At 53.4% G+C, this 22,778-nt stretch overlaps 1 protein-coding gene across 4 annotated transcripts in view; it reads right to left on the bottom strand.

Moving 5' to 3' along the window:
* Positions 1-22,778, bottom strand: part of XPO6 (exportin 6) — a 98,033-nt gene that overhangs the window by 3,447 nt on the left and 71,808 nt on the right. For 3 of the 4 annotated variants that reach the window (XM_045072504.1, XM_045072502.1, XM_004774003.1), the window contains 10 exons: positions 17,278-17,437; positions 13,675-13,767; positions 10,855-10,999; positions 9,370-9,516; positions 8,341-8,530; positions 3,923-4,078; positions 2,837-2,951; positions 2,489-2,660; positions 946-1,107; positions 133-231 (listed from right to left, as the gene is read on the bottom strand). In XM_045072504.1, coding sequence (XP_044928439.1) covers positions 133-231; positions 946-1,107; positions 2,489-2,660; positions 2,837-2,951; positions 3,923-4,078; positions 8,341-8,530; positions 9,370-9,516; positions 10,855-10,999; positions 13,675-13,767; positions 17,278-17,437 — 1,439 coding nt within the window. The remainder of the gene's footprint in view (positions 1-132; positions 232-945; positions 1,108-2,488; positions 2,661-2,836; positions 2,952-3,922; positions 4,079-8,340; positions 8,531-9,369; positions 9,517-10,854; positions 11,000-13,674; positions 13,768-17,277; positions 17,438-22,778) is intronic. The other variant, XM_045072503.1, reaches the window with a different exon arrangement.

The following is a 22,778-nucleotide window of genomic DNA, read 5'->3' as shown; positions in this document are numbered from 1 at the left end:
CGGCCCAAGGGCTCAGTCCGCCCCTGAGCCTGTCCACGTGCCATCCCGTGGCCCACCCTGAGCCCTCGGCCCTCGGAGAAGGCTGGGCCTCCGCCCGCCCACCGCCCCCTCCTTCGGAGAAAGGACACTGACCTTGTGGTACAGCTTCTGCTTGGTGTTGAGAGTTTCCAAGTAGAAGAGATTTTGTTTGAACAGATGAATATCGGGCTGGAGAAAGGACTGTCCGAAAGCCTAGGGGGTGAGACCACTGCGTTAGGGGCAGCACTGAAAGCACCTCAGACCCCGCCCTCCTGGGTCCCCCCCACCCACCCAAAGAACCAGCACTCTGCTGGCTCCTCATGCCAGGGGCAGAACAAGGGTACCCACGGCCTTAATGCCTCCGATCAGACCTTGGAATGTTCCTGAGTCATCTTAGCTCTAAAGTCCTCCCCACTGGGCCTTACTTCACACATCAGTCTCACCTTGACCTTTTGTAATACATATCTGGAACCCATTATGGATTCCACCTTTGAAGCTAGAAGCTACTCAAGTGATTAGTCAACCCTTCAGCCAACCCAGGGGACTCTGAAGCCTGCCTCCTCCAGCAGAGCCCGGGGCCCTTCCCCCGAGAGACGCCACTCAGCTTCTGGGCAAGAGCGCCTCCGTGTGCTGCAGGCAGCCTCCTCACCCTTGGCAGCACTGGACAAGGCCGAGAGAGAGGCACACAGCCAGCACCCCACAGGCCAGTTGCTGGGCAGAAACGAACTCAGTCTCACAAAACAGGCAGCTTCTCTCTACAGATGGAGACCAAAGCTCCAAGAACTTAACTACCTGCCCAGCTGCTAAGCGGCAGCACCACGCTCTGACCGGAGACTGTGGAGCTTCCCCGTTCGCCAGGGCAGCAAACCAAGGGACAGCCAGGCGAGGGAGCAGGTGGCTCCCTCACGGGCCCTTCCCGCACGTCACCTGCATGATGGCGCTGAACTGAGGCTCGTTCTCCATTGGCTCCTCGGCGACACCCCGCTGGACGCTGGCCAGGACGCTGGACTTAAAGAAGTGCCTCCAGTTGTGATGGAGCGTGCGGAAGAGCAGCTCGAACAGCTCCGCCTTCACGTCAGGGGAGGGGCGCTGCAGGAACACACAGGCCTTCACAAGGGCCCCCTGCAGCTCCAGAGCAACACAGACCGAGCGAGCCTGCGACCGGCACCGGCCCGGCACGGCCCGGCCCGGCCCGGCCCGCAGGGTCAGTGTCCCGCCCACAGGCTCAGCTGGGCAGGTCGCCCTCTCGCGTGCAGCTCAAACCAGGCATCGTCTCGCAAAGACACGAGGCCCAGGTCGGGGCCGAGGGACCCTGTGTTCTTTGATTTTTTTTTGAACAATTTTTTTCCTTAAAGATTTTATTTTTATGTAATCTCTACCCCAACATGGCACTCAAACTCACAACCCCGAGATCGCGAGTCACATGTTTTACCGACTGAGCCAGCCAGGAAAAAAGGCTACTGTCGGCAGAACGAGCAGAAACGCGGCTGTCCTATTTAGAAAGCAGCTGGTGTGACCTGTCGCGTCTTCGTCATGTAGTTCCTCTTACCACAACAAAGAATGCTGTTCCCAGCTAACCTGGTGATCTTATGCAAAACAAGTAAGAAGCTTTAAAAGCAGTTCTGCCCTCTGTGGAACAGGAGTTTCAAGTGCACCTAGAGCCACGGAAAGCAGCGGCAGAGGACTCTGGGGAGAGGCAGCGGGTAGGACCGACTGCTCCCTGGGCCTGTCTCCGCTGTCCCCGGGAGCAGGATTCGCGGAGGGGACGGAGGGAGGCAGGTTCAGCAGTATTTTCTAACTGAACCGAAAATCTCCACGTTATTGGAGGGCAGGCCAGGTCACAATATTCTAGATGTCTCTGTAGAATTAAAACTGGAAGGCCCAGATAATATTTAATTCACTCTTGATTAAAATTAAATTGGGACCAGAGGGCACGAGCTCCCATGGCAGGAACCCTTACAGGACCCAAGCGTGTTTAATGATGCAAAGCAACTGACTTATTTAAGCCTTAGTTGGGGCAATTACAATGGTTAGCTCTTATTTAACTATCACATAAAACGTAGTTAAATCCACACCTATTCTGGATCTTGTCATTCTGAATGCCTGTTTTCTACGGAGGAAGAGCGTCCCTTTAACAATAAAACCTTTGCACAGATCCAAGAACTAGCCTTAGAGTCTTGAGATCAATGGACGTTCTTACTGGAGAAAACCACGTATTCACCTAAAGTTAGTGTTTGCCACAGCAGGCTGATCTCCCTCACCAACCAGCCTTGCTGTGCTTTCACTAGAGAGGCTCAGATTAATCCAACCAATACAGAAAGACTGGACTGAAGGCATTCTTTCTTGGAAAAGATTATTTTTACGAGAAAAATATCAAATTAGCTTTAAAACACAATGTGTTTTCTTCACTACTTCACTTCCTCCCCAGGTGCAGACCGGAGGCAGCCCCGGGGACCGGGCCCCCCCATACCTCAGCAATGATGGGATACACCTGCTCCATGCAGAGGGAGATGATGCTGGGGAGGAAAGGCTTGAACACCTGGCCAGGCTCCTGGACCACCACCTGCAGGATCTTCAGGAACTTCTCCACTACCCGGCAGCCAGTGCTGCCTTCGTTGAGGATGCTGTCGGCCAACTGTTCTCTGCAGACAAGGGGAAACGCGTGGTAGCCAAGGAAGCGTTTCTCTGCGGGCCAGCAGGAACACCAGCGCTTGTGACAAGCGAAGAGAAGGAGCAGAAAGCCCCAGGCTCTGTAGCCGGGGCCCCACTGCTTCTCCCTTGGGAGTCTGGAAGCCACGGAGAACAGGTGTGCGATTACCTGGTAAACATGTTGAGGAAAGTCTGTATGATCTGCTCTGTGAAAGGCACGCCCATCTGTACTCTAAGGCCTCGAAACAGAGTGAGGAAGAAGCTCAGCATCTCATCGGTCACATCTAAACGGAAGCGCAAAGCGAAAGGTCAGAAGCTGGCACACAGGGTAAGCAGAAGCCCGCGGCCTGTGGCCTTCCTTTGACGAGCCGCACGACCATCTCGACTGAAGGCTTCCTGCTCGAAGACGTTTCCCCAACGGCCCCAGAGCCCATGACGGAAAGTGGGAAACCAGCAGGGACATGCCGGGAAAACAGCTCTGGAGTCGGGAACCTCTGGCTGACCGCAGCTCACCAGGGGACGTGAAGGTCCCCGGGCAGCCGTCCTTACCGGCCGGCACCCAGCGTCACTGTTCTCCCTGCGACCACTAATCCGGGCACTTGGGTCAGGGGTTGAGAGGCTGAAAGTGGATAAGGTGGATAAGGAGGGTGTATTCAGGCTGAATGGCCCCGGCCCATGAAAGGGATTAATCGCAGAAAACACTGGCTGCAGATCTAAACCATCACCTTGGGCAGTGTCCTGGCTCTGACCTCACCCACTCTGCTCCCAAGAGGCAATCGGGGAGCGCGTGCTGACTGACAAGACTCGGGCGAGGGCTCTCAGGAGAGCCAGGCCACGGCACCGGGAGAGCCTCTGCAGGGGGCACTGACGGAGGGCGGGCACCGTATCAGCAAAAGCCGCCCTGCCCTCTAAGGAAATAAGCAGCACTCGGGAAAAAGCTCTCTTCCCTCGCCTGCACCATGACCCCATCGCCTTGTCCTCTCACATTTTGCACGGGGAGAAGGCAAGGACTTAGGAGTGCACGAGGCAAGATGCCCCAAGTGACTCTGGGCCACACAACACCGGCGCAAGACCCAGGTGAGGGCTCCTGGAGTGGGGGGTGGGGGTGCTTGGCCCCAGACTCCCCATAACCAACCCCCACTCTGCCTTCAGTGTCCAGGCCCGCGCTACCCACTTGGGTGTGCTCTACAGAGCCCAGCAGTCACTGTGGGACTTGGGGGCACCCGCCACCACAGGGCCTGGCGCCAGCTCCTACCTGACTGATGGATAAGAGCTGGCAAGAGAGCCAAGGAGACCTGCACGGACTCCTGCAGAGACTGGTAGCAGATCTGCCGCGACCTGGTGGACTCCCCGGAGACGTTCTCCACGATGTCTTCCAAGACACTAAGTGTCTGGTGGATAATCACTTTGGCTGCAAATCAAGACTCAGTGTGTATTAGGACTTGTCTGCGGACAAAGCAGGATCACGGGAACGGGGGAGGGCACACGTGCACAGGTGTTCGGGGGACAGCTGCAGAAGTCCTGCTAAAGGAACGCGGTCTCTCCTGATGGACTGTCCCGCCCCTTCCTACTTCCTTTTCGCTCTTCCTTTTCCCCTTTTAACCGCCAGGACGCTGGGGGCCTGCCTACTCAGCTTTCTGGCCTCTCTTCTGCTTCTGTCCACCAGAAAAAGTCCAGAGAGAGAGGAAGGTACAGTGCGGCGTCCGGTTAGATGATAGGTAAGAAAGTAAGCCTCACGAGGGGGCTACCCCGGGCGAGAGTGGACATGTGCGCATCAGACTCGCCATCAGTTCCAGGTCTACGGCGAGCGGGGCAGTCGCACTGGTACCCGGCAGCACAGCTGCGGCTGCGCTCGCGAAGACGCCATCTGCACCTGGGGCCTGATGATACGTACGACGATTATCATAGGATTTTGTATTATTAACCACATCTATTCCTAACGAGCCCCCGATGATGCCCCATGCAGCACCCCAAGAGAGCAGAGGCAGTGGTCAGCCAAAGGGCAGGAGCTCAAGGCGACGCAGCAAGGGCCCAGCCCAGACAAGCCGCAGAGGAACAGCAGGCGAGCACTCCACGGCCCTACAAGTGGGGCAGGACCCCTGTCAGGGCACCGGGGAGAGCCAACAGCCCAGTGCTGCAGGGCTGCTGGGAGGAAGTCAGACAAGTTTGAGAATGTGTCCAGCGAAGTGCCTGGGATATCAGAAAGTTCCACACAGGGAAGCTGCCGTCCTTCTCCAGCACTGGTGGAGCTGCCTCTCGCCCTCAGGCACAGGGCTTGCCCCCAGCTGCCCCCAGCAGGCCCCCGTAGCTCAGCCTGAGCTTGCCACTCAGCCCTGGCGGAGCTCCACAGGTAGAACCAGAGGCTGAACCAGAGCTGGGCTGAGAGCTGGCCTCCACCCGGCCGTGCTTCTGGGCCCCCAGGCTCCTCAGCCTCTAGGGGGCTGAAGCAGCTTCCAGGGAAGGTACGGCAGAAAGAATCGATCTCTGGAGGTAGATGCGATCAGGTTTGACTCCGGACTCCACTGCGTTTTAAGTTGCAGTTCCTCTTCTGAAATGTGGACAGAGATGACCCCACCTCACTCAAAGGATTTTAAAATAATGGCTCACAGGGGCGCCTGGGTGGCTCCGTGGGTTAAAGCCTCTGCCTTCGGCTCAGGTCATGGTCTCACGGTCCTGGGATCAAGCCCCACATCGGGGTGGGGGGTGGGGGGGGGTCTCTGCTCAGCATGGGGCCTCCACCCCCCCCCCCCCCCTGCCTCTCTGCCTACTTGTGATCTCTGTCAAATAAATAAATAAAATCTTTAAAAATAAAATAACGGCTCACAATAGGCTGGCCACACAGACACTGGCACGTGAGCCAAAGACTTGGTATCCCACTGAAGGAGCCACTCACGCCCACTACTGCAAGCACAGGGACTTTAAGCCAGGACACGGCACTTGGGTCAGAGGTTTGCCCAAGAATACACAAGGCGCAGGGAAAGCAGTTTAGGGGGAAAGCGAAAAGGGTAAAGAGACCAGAATCTGACCCCTGGAGTATGAGGAAATTGAAACAAGAACCAAAATGCACTCGCAGAAATGTACAAGAGGAAACTGAAAGCACCATTAAATACGTAATAGGAGAACAGGTCTATCACGTGTACCCCCACCGGACAGGACATTACCAGACCATTAAAAACAACGCTTTCATGAGCAAAGGGGCAGTGTGGTGAAGAATCAGGATCCGGAGCCATTCAGCCCCAGCTCTGACTCCTGACCGCACCCCGCACCACCGTCTCGGATTCTGAGCAACTTCCACGTGCCAAGCAGGGGGGCGAGGGGCGGATGGGGACTTGACCGTGGAGACACCAGCAGCGCTGCCGGAGCAGATGATCACCCTGAGCATGCCAGTAACGGGACGCACAGAAGCGACGTGACAGAGAGTACACAACACTGGCCCGGCGGTATTCCTGCCCCAACGGCTGGAAACAATCAGAAGAGCTTCTGGGACGTTTTACGAGAATATGGTTTTGGACTCTGCAAAAACGTCAGTGTCAGGTAAAGCAAGAACAGGAAAGCTTTTCCGTATTAAAGGATTGGAAAGATGTTTGTAACCAGCAAAGAGAACACATGACCCAGGACTGTATCTTGGATTTTTAAGAAGCAAAAAAGGCCACTCTGGTAGCGCCTGGGGCGCACCTGCCTGCGGTCTGTGTGTTACATGATGTCACTGTTATCAGGCCGCACAGCTTGGCTGTCTTCATGGTGTCTGAGTTGTGAGACAGTATCTCGTTCTCTGAGATAAAGGTTAAGAATTCAGGGATAAGGTGTCAATTTTAGCAACTCACGTTATTTAATTATTTAAATGGTGGTTAAAATGAAAAAGTCGGAGGGGCCAGAACACAAGCGTGGTGAAATACTAACAAGCGGTAAAACCTCACTTAAGATACACAGCCGTTCCTCTGCTCAGGCTTTCAGCTATGGTGTCGGTTTCAAAGCGTGTCAGAGTAGTCAGCTGCAATGGAAGCCTTCCCAGGCCTTCATGTTATCACTTGGAGAAAGAGGAGAAAACCAACCTCACCGGCCGCAGGGAAGACTGAACGAGCATCTGTACAGAAAGTTCTGGGCCCAGTGGGGGCCCAGGGAACATGCCACAGATGTGAGCTCTGCCATTAAGTCTGTTCCCTGTGGAAATGGCTCCTCCTGTTCAGCAGATGGCCCCAGCATGGCACGGGGGGCAAGGGGGTGGCATCCGCTCTGCAGGGAAGCAGCAGACACATACCCCGATGCTCTGGCCACTGAACTGTGAGCGAACATACAGAGGCCGCGTGTCACCTGCAGGCCGGAGCTTGGAGCCGCTGGGAGCGCCACTGCACCATCCCCTGCATCCCTGTCCCCGTGTAGGCACAGACTGTGGGGTGGCCCTCAGCAGCCCAAGGCCGCGAGTGACCAGAATGACAAGCAGGATGTTGCCAACCCCTCAGCCCCAGGTGAACATGTAATAGCAGCAAGAAATACATCTTTCCTGGATTAAGCCACTAAGATTTTGGGACTGTCCGCTAACCACGGAGCCTATGCTGACTGACAGTAAGTTCGCGTAAGATAAAGGGAGAAAAGGCCATCGAACTTTCCAAGTGGGATTCCACACTAGCCATACGTAACCCCTGCGCAAATCACGTCGTCTTACACTAGTTTCCTCCCGGACCAAATCAGGTAACAGCAACTGACTCAGAGGCTCACGTGAGAATTAAATGAATGACACAACGCTACACACGGAGACCCAGGACCAGACAAACACCGGGCCATGAAGGGCGGTGCCGGCACAGCAAGAGGCAGAGACGGAGAGAAGGCGGCCCAGGCAGGGGCCCGCAGCCCGGGCCCCTCGCTCACTCTGCCGCTCTCACGCACCCACAGAGCCACGGAAGACACTGGAACAGAGAAAAAGGAAGACAACAAGATGCTAAAATGGTTACTTCCTAAAATACTGAAACGAGAGATTTCGTTTTTCCCGTCTTCATAGTATTCTAACATTTCTGTACAGTGAGCACTTACTAATGTTCCCGATTATAAAAATAATGTTCTTAACGAGAATGCGGAGTACTTACCAATATTTCTAACACTTCACAAAGTGTTTTTGTTGACATTCTATAAACAGTGTCTCCCAATGTTTCAGTATTGTCTTAGTGTGAAAATACTGTTTTTATAATATTTCTATAAGATTCCTGGCAATCTGATGCCTTCTACTTGAACTGAGTTTTCTTATCTTTTTCCTCTCTTTTGAATATAAACAATCAGACTTGAAGTGTCATGTGTAAAGATACCAAGTTTTTTCAAAGCCTCTAAAACACAGGTTTTTAGAGAAAGGTTAAAAATAATTTCAAAAGACAGTACTTAAATCCATTTTTCCCAACGTGCAGAGGTGAAGTGCTTTGATTGCTTCTACAAGTATCTGAAATGGATCAGTTAGTCACTGAAGACTGTTTCTCCACAGAGGGCATCATCGGTGGTTGGCTTATTTTTGACCTTTTCACTAAGCGAAGGGGCCTCCTACATACAGGAAGCAGGTGCAGCGGACACGGGCACAGAACTCCCCCACCAGCGGCCGTGCGACGACGGACAGGTGAATACTTCATCGGCCACAAAGGAAGACAGCGCCTGCCCTATCTCCCCGGCCAGCCCTGCCTTGGGGATACTCACTGTCATCCAGTGGCATCTTCCTCTGTGGGGCGCCAGCATCGGGTTTCAGGTTGCGATAGTCCCGCGAGAGCGCGGAGATGAGGCTGGCGTGGTTGATGGAGCGCACAGGCCACTGCTGCTCGTTCTCGGGGAGGTTTGGCCACGGAAGCAGCAGGATATTGGAAAGGGCTCGGCACACCAACACCTGAGCCTGGAGGAGACCCGCACGTCAAGGAGCGAAGAGCAACATGCAAGTGCGCATGACACGGCCTAGGCACCTGCCACACACAGACTCACAGACACACACAGTTCTGACCTCCCGGCTCCTTTCTCACAGGCTGGCCTGGGGGTTCGGTCCGAGTCTAAGGTAATGCCAGGAGGGGAAACTGAAGCAGGGACACCTAGTCTGGGTCCAGCGCGCTCCAGGGCCGGCCCCGAGAGCCTTTCCTGGTGACATCCCTCCCCCGGCAGCAGAAGCACTACAGAGGGAGAAGTCACGGACACCGCAGACACTGGCCTCCGACACCCTCCGAGACGCTGCTCAGAACAGAGCAGCTCCCACGGCCACTGTGCCCTTGGCGCTGGGTCAGAAGCGGCCCGTTCACAGCCAGGTGCTCAAGTAACTGATCTGACTGCCCTCTGACACCGCCTCTGTTTTGTTTGTTTTTAAACTTCCAGCCTGAGCCTCCTGAAGGATTTCATGACGATCACTGACTGGATGGAGTATCTCTACCTCAAGAAAATACAACAGAAACAGACTGTTTGTAAACCAAAAGGAGCGCAAGGGGACTCTGCCATCACCAGCACATGGCCGGCTCTCAAGGCAGCACCCCGGCTGCCTCCCGGGAGAACTGTTCTTGTGTTCTGCACACTGTGCGGCCGCGCGGGAAGGGCCCATCGGGAGGGCACGGAGGCTGTGGAGGAAACCGCCCCTGTCGGCACGGCCTGTAAACTCCAAGTGCAGGAGAAGAGCCAGCCTCCTCCTCCTTGGCCTCCCCGAGTCTGAGCCACGTAGCTCCAGGCTGCTGCGGGTGGGCCCCGGGGTCTCACCTTATCGATAAGTCGCTGAGCAGAGGCATCGGTGATTCTGTTGAACACCTTCTGCACCGCGGGGATGCTGATCAGAAAGACAGGCCGCACGGTGGTGGCCAGGGACACCAGTAAGTGGCAGGCAGACAGCAGCAACTTGTCCTGGACCTGGAGACAGAAGAGGACATCCCGGCTCACTCGCTCTCCTGGGGGGCCGCTACGAGAAGAACTTTAATGAGGTAGCCCAAGCCAAATACAGCGCTGGGAGCCATGATACCACCCAGGCTCGGTATCCAAGCCTCTAGGGATGATGGCCAGCAATGCGCCCTCCTCTGTGCCGCATCACAGCTCCTGACATCAAGATGGAAAACAAGCCCCTCTGGTTCCTCTTGGCTTTAGTCACCGAAACCTCTGGGCTCAGTCACTTGTCAGCTCCACAACCCCACGGCAAATCCCCTGGCATCCCATTCAAACTACTCAGGATCGTTCATCTCACTCCAACCACGCCAACCTCTCTCTCCACCTGCCTTCCTGCACCCCACTCGTCCCGCCAGGCTCTCCTGCTTCCTCCACCCAGTGTGCCAATCAAAGCCTTGGTTCAGGACCATCTGTCCTTTTCAAATTAGCCAAAGAGAAAACTACAGATAGAACCTAATGCCGGCAAGACTGGTGAACCGAAGAGTCAGGGGCATGCCGAATCACTTTGGAAAGAAATATCAGAAAGTCTTAGAACCTTTAATCCCACTTACTCTAAAAAAAATCACCCAAAAGGATAAAGCTAAGCTCGGGAGTACATACATTTCAGAATTACCTAGGGTGACTTTTTTTCAAATGGAGGTAACTTTAAAGTCCAGCAACGGCTAGGTAAATTATAAATTATATAACCCCCCCTCATGGGACACTGTAACTCATTTACAAATTATGATTACAAACTCAACAAAAATTTATGGAAAACAATACACTGTAAAGAGCAGAGCAGAATGCTACCCGTGGTTAAAACTACAAAAAGACAAACAAACATCTATATGTTACATAATATAAATCAGGGGTCTTCTCGAAGGACAACTGAGGAGAATCTATCCAATTTACGTGGATACACCTTTGACAGCAAATCCACTTCCCGGAATCCATCCTACAGGGATATATACACCAAGAACTAACTTCCATCAACAGGAAAATTATAAAACATCCCACTACAGAATGGTCGGGTTTCAGAGAGGGAACTCAAGAGTATCACAACTTTCTGGTCTATAAATCTGAATGGTATTTTACAAGGATATTCTAACAAGGAGCATATATTTATGTGGGACTTAGCTAAAAAAATAAAGTTATATTTGAATTGATGTGGGCCGCAGTTCAAAAGGAACATGACAGGACACGCTGTTCTACCACAGTGGTGAGAACTAAGGGTCTAATACCAAGCAAGATCTGGATTCTCTAGTAAGTGGGCATTTGGACAGAAGGGCAAGGACTCAGCTGCGAAGTGCGGTGCCGCTGTTTCAGGACCTTGGTGCTGATCAGAGGTGTGACCGCATCCATGGTGGTGGAGATGAGCGTAACAAACTGCTGTGTGTTCTGCCGATGGGCTTCGCTGCAGTACTGCGCCAGCCAGTGCGAGTAAGCCTGCAGAGCGGCCAGCGACTGCGCGTGCCTGCGAAGGGGGGAGAAGATGCCATGTTAAAGGTCAAGGTCAAAATATGTTAGCATGAAAGGAAGAATCCCACCCAGAGCATTCACTGTTTGAAGACACGTGCGATGGCACAGAAATCCTTTACTTGCTCAGGTAGGACCTAAAAATGAAAGCACCATCTAACCCTTGCCGCCGCTGCCTCTACCGCAGAAGGCAGTCAGCCCTCGAAGCAGCTCTGGCTCCTCTAAGTGGAGAATGCACTTTAGAAACCAAGAGCCAGGGTCCTCAGGGGACCGTTCTTTCTGGGGTCTCATTGCTCCCAGGAACTTTTGTTGGAGGACAGAGCTAGGACTCAGGCAAACCACGTGGAAATCAAACTGAGCATCAACTCAGGAGGGCAAGCTGACCTCGAGGCAGGAAGAACACACGGCCACATAAATGTCAAACACCAATCTCCTATAGTACAAAAACAACTAGACAAATTCAGATTTTTACGATTTTCTAAAATAAATAAATAAAGGTCTAAATGTCCAAAAATTCAGTTTCTCTTTCCCTCTCTTCCGCTCTCTTTCTCTCCCCTGTCCCCTACCAACATGCACAATCTGGAGAGCTGGTCTAGATGACAGAAGGTAAACGTGACATGATTCATGATTAGTTAGACCCTGGGTCAAAAAAAAAAGGACATTTCTGAGATGACTGGGAAAATCTGAGTATGGAAAAATAATGCAGACACACACACACGCACACGCACACGCACACACTCTTTAAAATGCTACATATTGGGGCACCTGGGTGGCTCAGTCAGTTGAACGTCCCAAATCTTGGTGTTGGTTCAGGTCATGATCTCAAGGTCTTAAGATCCATCCCAACACAGTGCAGAATCTGCTTAAGATTCTCTCCCTCTGAGGGCAGGGGGATGGGGGAATGGATAAGCCCAGTGATGGGTACGAAGGAGCGGAGCGCATGTATTGCGTGGAGCACTGGGTGTTCTATGCAAACAATGAATCTTAGAACATTGTATCAAAAAAAAACTAATGATGTACTGTATGGTGACTAACATAATAAAAAATTTAAAAAAAAGATTCTCTCCCTCTCCCTCCACTCATGTGTGCTCGCTCTCTACCTCAAATAAATAAAATCGGATGATTTTGTTCCTAGAGAAACATGCTAAAGGATTTATAGATGAAGTGACATGTTGTCTGTAATTTACTTTCCAACAGTTCACCTAAAAAAATAAAAAAGTATGTGTTCTCATGTGAATACAAAAAGAAAGCATAAGAAACAAAAGCCAATGGGGCAAAATACTCGTAACTGATGAGTCTAGTTTGAGTGTGTAAGGGTGTTCATTCTCTTTTTCCCTTTACTACAGGTAGTCACTTTTTCAAGATGAGAAGTTAGGTAAGAAAAGTATTAAGTACCTTAAAGTACGAAAATACAGGTAATTCATAGTGACCAAGCAGTTACTTTGTATTTTATATTTAGAATGCATTGATTCTCCTACCCTTCAAGCTTTGAGTACCAAAATTAAGAAAAAGGACATCAGTGTGCCTTTGGGGTCTAGGACTTTCAGTCAATCTAACCAATGCACAGAGCTCCGTAAGGCTGGAGAGGGGGCTCTGAAACTTCCTGAAACTATGTGCAAGATGTTGTGTTTATGAGCAAATTAGCATTTTTCTCGGCAGAAGCTTCACAGCTTTCTCTAAATTCTCAAAAAGGAAAGCTATATATATACACGCATATACACACACTCTTTAAAAAAAAAAAATCCTAAACTGCTCTAGTAAATAAGACTCTATCATTTACCTAATTTGCAGCTCAAGAACTATCTAGAACAGGGGTTAGCAGACTTTTTCTGCCAACACCAGAGTATAAATATTTTGGGCTGTGCAGGCCATACAAACTCTCTCCGTCACAGCTACTCAGCTCTGTTGCCGGGGCACAAAAGCAGTCACAGACGACGCGTAAATGAATGGGCGTGGCTGTGCTCCAGTAAAACTCGATTTACAGAAGCTGGCAGTGGGCCCGATTTGGTACAGGCCGTAGTCTGCCAACCTTTGCTCTGTTCTGGAGCAGGTCTGGGCACTGTGGTCTCAGGGACATGGCCCCACCTCCAGTCCCCATTCCTGTAAGCCTCCCACAGTCACTTTCCGAATGGCTCTCCACTGTCCAAAAGGCTCCTCTGAGTGTGGTCCCCGAACGTCCTTCAAAGTCACTCAAGTTCCCGTGTAACACCAACACCTGAGGAGCCTCAGGCCGCCCTGCGGTAGTCAAGACTCTCCGAGTCACTCTCCACAGGCTACAGCTTCAGGCACTGGCCTACAATAAGACTTGAGGCTCTCAAGCTGTTTCCACTGTGGTCCGCCCATGACTCCGCGGCCTCCTCTGCCACCACACACACTGCTTACCGCCCCCCTGACTGCGGGACCCCGCGACACATGTGTGTCTGGGCTCCTGCCGCTCCTCCCTCCCGGAGTGCCCACTCCATGCACGCCCCGCTCTCGGCCGTCACCTGCTCGCTGCATTCCACGTACTCCAACCACCCCTGCCCCCAGACCACCTTCTCTTCCTGGGTTGGGAGGAGGGAGTCCTTCTCTTCTTCACAGCAACCACCGCTGTTCCTTTTTATTTATGAACGGACCGGGACTAGAAGACTCGGTCTTTCCCAAGATTGCACCAGCAGCCCGCTCTGTACTTACACATCGATGAGATCAGGTTTCAGGACTGACGGCACAGCAGTCTCAATGTTGTACAACTTTATCTGAGATCCATACAGAGTGACTTTGACCAACCTGTTGGCAAAGAAATGGGCAGGAAGAGACACTCAGCTTACGGACTACAACAGACAAATGGACAAGGTACCAATGAAGGTCCCAAGGACAGACATTTTCCATCCAAACGATTATCAAGACCAGACCTTCTATTTTATCCCAAAGATCTAATCTGAGATGTGCATAAAGGTTTATACAAAGATACTAAGGCATGACTTACAGACCCAAGATATTCTGAACACAAAATAAATATCTAACAGGGAAATACAGTATAATATACACCATAAAAATACTTAAAATGCAAGTATTTTATGTTGTGTATTTTACGACTAAAAATAAGAAAAAAGTAAATGTTTCACATGGACAGACATATGATAAAGAAAATAGAGCAAAATGTTCACTGTAGAATCTAAGTGATGGGTATATGGGTGTTCGCTGCACAATTTTTCCAACTTTTCTTAAGATTAAAAAAATGCTCCTGTTAAAATATTTGAGGGAGGGGGCAGGGCATGAAGCAAAACCTTTTAGAACAAACTGAAGGGTTTTTTGTTTTTTTTGTTTTTGTTTTTTTTTTAAAGATTTTATTTATTTATTTGTCAGAGAGAGAGCGAGCGAGAGCGAGCACAGGCAGAGTGGAAGGCAGAGTCAGAGGGAGAAGCAGGCCCCCTGCGGAGGGCAAGGAGCCCGATGTGGGACTCGATCCCAGGACGCTGGGATCATGACCTGAGCCGAAGGCAGCTGCCCAACCAACTGAGCCACCCAGGCGCCCCAAACTGAAGGGTTTTTAACTTCAAGCACAATCCTTTCAGAAGCCAGTTGCTGAGCCCACTGGCTGCCCACAGGCTCACTGCATACAAACAAGCCTTCAGTGCAGTAAAGAGCCAGCTTTTGGGGAAATGGAAGTGCCTCTTTCACTGGAGACCGATGTTCCCTTCTGGGCAAAGGGAAGAGCCGGAGGCCCAGAGCAGTTCCGTCTGTGCCTGCTGCATAACGAAGCTCTCTAAGGGAGCAGGTCTGAGACAGGACACCAGGCAAGCCAGAGGGCGTTCTCCTCCTGCGGTGCCCCAGGGCACAGCTTCTCGAGCTTCACCGACCCAAACAACCCACTTGGGAGCTTGTTACTGTGCAGCTCCCTGGTCCGACCCCACAGACGGACTCCGGGGCGGCGAGGAGCAGCCAGCAAGTCTGCATCTGGCACTCCGTGCATGGGGACCACATTCTGAAAACCACTCCTCTCAGAAGGGAGTGGAAAGCAGGACCTGCCTAGAAAACCCCAAGCCTGAATCCCAAAGCATGCAGGGCTCGGGAGCAATGGGGGTCAAAGAGCCAAGGGCTCTCAATCGAAATTCTGGGAAGGGGCCGGCATGGTAACACGACACACCCACGCGCACCCAGCGTGTAATTCTGCAAACCGCTCTCCGTTCTGTGCCCAGAGCACCTTTCAGCAGTGCTGAATAGACGCATAGCGGGTGAGCACCGCCACGAGTCCCCTTTACCGTTTCCTCCTATAAAACTCCACATCTACCTGCTGAAGAACAACTCCATCCCCCCTGCCCCAAGCCTGGCCCGTCACTGCCCTTGCTCTCTGGCTCTGACTAGTGTCCGTTTCTCCCGTGAGTGGAATCACACGGTGTTCGGCTGCACGTCTACAGCATCTTGAGTGCCGTTCCGCACTAAACACGACTGCTGAATGTGTCTTCCGCCACGGCTGCACTTGGCAGCTTCGCCAGTAGGTCTGCTGTGCGCAGCCTGCAGGCGAGAAGCCAGCTCATCCCACTGGCCACGAAGGTCACGCAGCCCTAACGAGGAGCCTTCTCTCGCACTCCGTTCTAAACAAGGACAGAACAGCCAAGTATCTCGGGAGTACTGGGCCTGCAAACCCAAGCAGTGCACAAAGAGGTACACCAAGGCAGGGGCTCCGAAGTCTGAAAAAAGTCAGACAGGAAGAAAGACGCATCCCAGGCCTTGCCCAGGAAGAAGAGGAGGGGCGCTGGACGCGGAAGCCCCGTGGTCCGGAAGGAGCATAACATGTGGACTCAGGAAGCTGGTCGCAATCCACTGTCCCTCTTGGGAACCGTGTGACCTGAAGCAACAAGGCAGTCCCCATCTCAGGCCACGGCTGGCTCATAGATCACAGATCACCCCCGTCCCTCAAAGTACAGAATGAAATAAAATGTGCAAAACCACTTTTTTGAAAATCTCCTATTACTGTGTGCTTTTACTATTATTAATCTGCCTTTTAAAGATTTACTTAAAATTCTTAGTTATCTGTGCTTTTAGGCTAAGAGTAACAGTTAAAAGAAAACTCAGGTGTGCAAGTCACTAGGCTTGGGGCTCAGTGAGTTACCAATGATCTGGCTACTGGGCCAGTGACAGAGTCCGGTGACCTGACTTCGGGCTGGACCCACACCCACCCAGTCTTGATCTAATCAGTGCACCAGCTCCCTTGAAACAATCTGAGCCTCCGATCACATTGGAAGCACCTTCTTGAAGTTATTTACTTAAATTCAATTCCGTTAACATATGGCATTATCGTTAGCTTCTGAGGCAGAAGAGCGGCATGACACCCTCTCTCACTCCCCACGCGCCTCCTTAACGCCCGTCACGCAGTTACTGCTCCCCACACCGCCATCCCCTCCGCAACCCCCTGTTTGTTTCCTAGAGTTAAGAGTCTCTTACGGTTTGCCTCTCCCCTTCTGTTTTCATCTGATTTTTCCTTCACTTCCACCATGTTCATAAGTTTTGTTTCTTAAATTCCACACGAGATTGTACATTATTTGTCTTTCTGTGACTTATTTCACTTAGCATAATACACTCGAATTCCATCTACGCCATTGTAAATGGCAAGATTTATTCTTTTTGATGGCTGAGTCATAGCCCTGTGTGTGTGTGTGCGTGTACACGTATCCCACATCGTTAGCCATTCCTCTGCCAAGTGTCTCACTTAATACTTAAGCACATGGGTTTGTCAGGCAGGAGCGGGGGCCTGGGCCTGGGCAGTGGCCCTGAGCAAATGCAGCTGTACACGGGGGAGGGTCCCGAGGGGGAGGGTCCCGAGGGGAAGGTGACAGAGAGAGCTGGTAGAGGCAGGGAACCATCTCTCGGGTCAGCTTGGACTCCTCAGGACGTAACAGGACTGGGAGAAGTCCCAGCTCTGGCATCTGGCCACCCAGCTGGAAGAGGCTGAGTGACCGCTTGTCTGTCCTCGGCCTACCCGGCCTTTCCTGCTGTCTCTTTACCGTGCGGGCAGAGACGTACGATGGACCTCGCCTGGTTTCTTCTGAGACCAATCCTGTCTTTTTACCCACAGACCCGTCGGCTATGAGCTGGGCACTGTGCTAAGTGCTTCCTCTCACTAATCCTCACAGTCAGCTGCAAGACAGCAGGTCCCTTCCACGTGACAGACGATGGGCCTGGAGTTCTCAGAGGTACGTGCTGCTCCGTGTGCAGCTGGCCGCACGCTGCCCTCACACAAGAACGAACGACCGGGCTCTGAGGCACGGAGGGCACCACCACGGAGCCGCCGCCTACCTCTCCACGACCGTGAGGGCGTCGCTGAACCGTGCAGCGAACACGTCTCCGATGAAGTACTCGGCCAGTCGGCCCACGGCCTGCAGGAGGGAGCTCAGGTCTCTCAGGGAGCAGTGCAGGCGCCGGCAGTCATTCTCCGCTGTGATGTTCAACCTGTGTCCTGCAAGACAACAGCGCCCATGGGTTCCCGCGGGAAGAAGGTGCTGCAGTCACCGCTACAGCAACAGCTCGCTGGGCAACTGGAGGGAGCAGAACCAACTGCCGAGGGCACCTGGGTAGCACGGTCAGTTAAGCGTCGGACTCTTGATTTCAGCTCAGGTCATGATCTCAGGATCACGAGATCGAGCCCCGCATCAGGGTCTGCAGTCAGTGAGGAGTCTGCTTGAGACTCTCCCTCTCCCTCTGTTCCTCCCCTGACCAACGTGTGTAAACTCGTACACTTTCTCTCTCCCTCTAAAATAAATAAATCCTAAAAACAAAAACTACTGTGAAACACAGCAACTTGCAGGCTGTTTCCCAGTAACAAGCCAGAACAGCGGGCCCTGCCTCCACCCAAACCGCACCCACAAGCACTGCAGGCCCGGAGAGAGCCAACAAGAGAGGCTCACAGCCCACAGTGTGCAAACATGGACCTGATGTGATTTCCCTTGGGCCAGAGGTAGCAACACCACCAATCCCTCACCCAAGGAAACAGGCAGGACAGTGCAGTCACTTGCCAACACAGGTCATACTTCTGGGGTAGCACTAGTGTCCTAGACTGGCCCCTACACCTGCAAAGCTGCCCACTTTCCACACCCGGGCTGGCCACAGAATGCAGCCTCCGTGGGCAAACAGGCAGGATCCACCGCTCTGCAAAGAACAGGGTGGAGTCAGCACTCCACGCCCCAGAAGGTCCGAAGAAGCACGGTCTGGGATAAAGGCACAGGGCCTGGAGTCCGAAGACACAGGGGCCGAACACCTGCTGGCTCTGGGCCTCAGCCAGCCCTTCTCAGTCTCAGTTCCCTGTCTTTAAAAAGGAAAATAATGTCCTGTGGAATTCACTAGTGTACAGGCAAAGTCAGATGGCTTGCACAGGAAACCCTGTGACCTCTAAGGTATAAAGCATCACTCAGTGTTTGTGTCACTATATATAACAAAGAGCATGTGGTTTTCTAAGACCTGAAACTTTCTTTTCGATATAATTTCTTCACGCTGAGTGATAAAGGCACGAAGGTGAGGGACAAAAATACTTGCTATTCAGACACCTCCTCGCCCTGCAGACCCCTCCTCACAACGGTCCACAAAGGACAGTGAGCACTGCTGGGCGGGGAGAGCTCACTCTGCACTGGATCAAGTTCTGCGCCGCGGGACGGCGGGTACCTGCACTGCCAGCGCTCCCCAAATACCAGCCCCTCTCGCTGCCATGGCAGGCGTTTCCTCTCTGTGAGGAGACAAGAACTGGCTAAAGGCGACCCCCTCCTGCAGCATTCCCCAAACATCTTCCCAGAACCCAGGCCTGAGCACACAGCTCCCCGTGAGCACGGTGCCAAACCTCCTGAGGCTCCGTCCCGGCTCCGTGGGAGAACCTGAACCCCCAGCATCCACCCCAGGGCTCTCACTGCCTCCTGCCATTCCCATTTCCCACCTGGACCCCCCGGGAACCCCGGGTGCCTGAGGTCCCCGCTTGGACAGCCCCCAGCATGCCTGGTCCCTCCTGCCTTGCGTGCTCTCCCCACTCTCCAGACTCCCCCAAGGCCCTTCTGGGAGGCCTGCCCTCTCTCTGCACTGCCCAGCGGAAGGAACGGGCTTCCCTCCCGGCCTGCATTCCCCGCCAGGGCATCTCGGCGCACACACGGAGATACACTAAGGAGCCACACGTCTCCTCACAGACCACGAACTTCCACAAGGACAAGGGCCGTGGCCAGGAGCTGGCACGGTGCCAGGTAGAGAAGAGGCAACCGCAACGAGTGACTGAATGAGATGCGACCGAGCACAGAGCAAACCGAGTCGGACCAGGTGTGTCAGGTGCTTGAGTTCCTCATGCAGCCCTCGGCCCCGGGAATGTTCCCTTGTTATTCAAAGGCCACTGTGGACAGGCACTGTGAGGCCGCAAACAGCAAGCCTGAACACCTCAGAAGGTGCCAGGAAGCAGCAAGTCGGAGGCCTCAGACCCTACGCGGACTTCCGAGTGCTGAGGCTTGGAGCACAGCCTGGGACAGCCCCCGAGTGTGGACCACATTCCAGGGAGCAAGAGGACCAAAGGAAGGGGCGATGCAGGGGAGGACCCAGGCCAGCTTCTGCCCCCCCGCAGGGGCCTGCTCCTCCACCCTCCACCCTGCACAGGGAGCAGTGCCTCGGGGAATAAACACCAGTCCGGATTCCCAGCGCAGGCGGCCCTGCCGGCAGTGCCAGCCAGATGAGCCCACGAGCGGACAGAACCAGGAGGGATTTTGGTCCTGTGGAGAGAACGCTGCCTCTCCTCCGCTCCCAGCTAACAAAACACCACAACTGTGCACCTTCTGAACGTCAAGGATTTTCAGGGCTACAGCTCCATATCAACCTGTTGTTCCTCTGACACCGAGCAAGCTTTAGGGCTGTGGGAAGAAAACCTGAAGAAGACTCTACCCAGAACAGGGTGTGGTGGTCACATGGGCCGAGGAGAGAGGCTGGCGTCTCTTCCCAGAGCAGGGCGGCCAGCCTGAGTCTGCGCCCTCCCCGCCCCCGGGCCCAGCAGGCCGCACCCTGCCCACGGCGCTCAACGCACCACACCGGACCCTACAGCGGCGACCCTTGGGTTGACCGAAGAACTAGGTGCTTGAAGAGCGGTTACACAAAATGTTTCCCTTTTAAAAACCGAGCCAGAATACCACCCTACGTCGGGCTTCCACGGGAGTGGGCTCTCAGCAGTCATCCTAAGCGGCCTGCACCCCGCCCCCACCCCTGCACCCACACGACTGCCCCTGAGGCAGGGCCTCCTCCCCGACGCCCCTCCAGGGAGTTTTCCCTCCTCAGTCAGCTCGGTCGGAAACACTGAGGGAGGGAGTGTCTCCCCAGTTCCTTAGGATCATGAGCGGTCCCCCCGCCGAGGGCAGAACACAAACCCAGCCACGGCCTGCTGACCCACGCCAGTCTAGGGAAGAGGCGAGGCTTCTCCCCTCGGCGGAAATGCAGCCCTGGGTCCCTTCACTTCCCGGGTCCCCTGCTGCTGAGAATCCCTGCCATCCTGAGCCGCCCCCTCCAACCCACCCCGAATCGGTCAAAGAGCAGTACTTAGGGTAGAAACAGATGGGGACGGCCGTGATGTCAGACTATTAGTCTGAAGCACGAGAAACTGCTGATGTTTGACCACTTCTGACCGGCCAACACTGCGATTCCACACAATTCAACTGAATACGCATGTGCCATGTAAGGCTCACGGTACTGCAAACTGTAGCTGCTTCCGTCCCGCTGTCTGCCGAGGCAGACACGTGCACAGGCAGGAAGTACCCAAAGCAAAGTCGTCGCCCCCACCTCCAAACCCAGAACCCTCGAACCACCGGAGGCACAAAACACGGCAAGGAGCCAACCTCAACTCGAGGGGCAGGCCTGAGTGTCCACCAAGGAAGCTGTTCCCAACTACCCACATCTTCTGTTGGGCTAAGGCTTTCATGTCCTCCTGCAGCAAAGAACACCCACAAAGGGGGACCCTCTGCTACACAGAGGTTTTCAAAAGAGAAAATCCTCTCCCCTAAAGCAAGTTACCCTGAAGCTGTCGAGATGCACTCTTCACCACGTCCAAAGGACAGCTTCCTGGCAAATCACACCTCAATGTTAAACAGAACTCCACCTTCTCTTTGTCGGGGGCTGGGGAGGCAGGGGTGAAAAGCATTCGAGGAACTCCACTCAGAGAGAGCAAGTAGGTCGTAAACACACCCGAGCAGAGCACAGAATGTTTAGAGACACAAGCACCAGGGACAGGACCTCTCCACCCACAAATGGTGGGAAAGACCCACAGGAGCAAAGCGAACTCCCGGGGGCTAGAGGGGCGCACAGCCGCTGAGGTGCCACGCAGCAACATGTCGTGCCTCGGACCTGGCCACAGATGTGGAGGCCGAAGACCAGCAAGAGTCGACAGGAAGACTCCCATGGGTACAGACTCCAGAGACCAAACAATGAAAGGCTGGTGGGAAGCCGCACACAGGAACGGCGGGCTCACCCTGTCAGAGAAGACCCACGGTCTCTGGGAAGAGGTGGCAAGGCTGCTGACACAGCACGGGGGTTATGTCAGAGGGTGCATGGCCATGGGACCAGGGAGCAAAATGTACTCAGAGTTTCCATTCTTTTAACAGGCCTTGCATTGGAAACTTGGCTTGGGAGCCACCACGGGGTGGGGGAATGCTTCGTCGTGGATAAGAGAACTTGTTTTAAAATGGGAAGTATTTTTTTGGCCTGAGAGGTTCTTGCCCCTGGAGTGTGCACCAAGGATCAGCGCTAGGGGTGAGATTTACAATCTGGAAAAGCCAAGCACACTGTGAAATTGCCAGCAAAGGGCTTTCGATGAGAACAGGTACGTGATATTGCACGTAGGGAAAAGTAAAACAGATTATCCTTCTCGGATGAGAAGTTATCAGTATGTCTCAGAAAAAGGACCTAAAAGTCACTCAGACTTTTGTCCGAAGACAGACTCAATGCAACGTAGAGGCAGCAACACGCTCGAAAAGGAACACGGGGTCCATGCAGGGAAGGAGGGAGTGCGTGCTCAGCCTTTCTAATGATCCAGAACAATGCCTCGAGGATGCCGAGTACATTCTCATTTGATGAGTGGCCCTGAGGAAGAGACCACCGGGGCACAACTTCTCCCCAAGAATGGATGCTAGAAACATCGGTAGCATTGGGACACAGTCAAAAGGATTTTCGTTAATGTTGACAGCATATTCTACAGGCACGTTTGCTTTGAAAGTGGTCTTTTTAAAGTTCTAAGTTGCTCTTAGCCGATCTACAAACTTTGGGGCATGCCAAGTCCCATCGACCTCCTGGGGCCCAGTGGGTTATTTAGAAGCTAATCCAGTCATGGAAACAAACCGTCACAGGCCACCAAGGGCAGCCTCAGAAAGAGCCTCTCCTGGAGGTCCTGCCATGAATAACAAGCTCGTCCAGGAGATGGTCTCTACCCTGGGCGGCTCTGTGCCAGGCTGAGACAACAGTTACACAGCAGAGGGACCGGAGGCCAGGGCTGGGCACAACTCCCAGAGGGGAAACACTGAAGAGGAGCAGTGTGAAGCCACCGGCAGAGACAGGAGGGGCTGGGGGGCTGGGGGGCTGGGGTGAGCACAGGTGCATCTGCAAGCACAAGGGTAAGTTGCTGGGGTTTCTGATGGTTTTGGCTAGCAAAACAGAAGTCAGGTTGGACTTAATTCAACTTTTCAATCATTCCCTGTGACACCATCTTGGGACAAAGAAACATCTCCGGACATTAATTTCCCGTTCCGTGAAAAAGAAGCAACTGGCGCTAACCCTCCCAGCTGCGGGACAGGTGAGGGAGG

This window comes from Mustela putorius, unplaced genomic scaffold, assembly GCF_011764305.1.
Source record: "Mustela putorius furo isolate JIRA1106 unplaced genomic scaffold, ASM1176430v1.1 tig00004039_pilon_pilon_pilon, whole genome shotgun sequence".
Classification (NCBI taxonomy): Eukaryota; Metazoa; Chordata; class Mammalia; order Carnivora; family Mustelidae; genus Mustela; species Mustela putorius.
The sequence above is the reverse complement of the archived record's forward strand: the minus strand, read 5'-3'. Positions and strand labels throughout refer to the sequence as shown.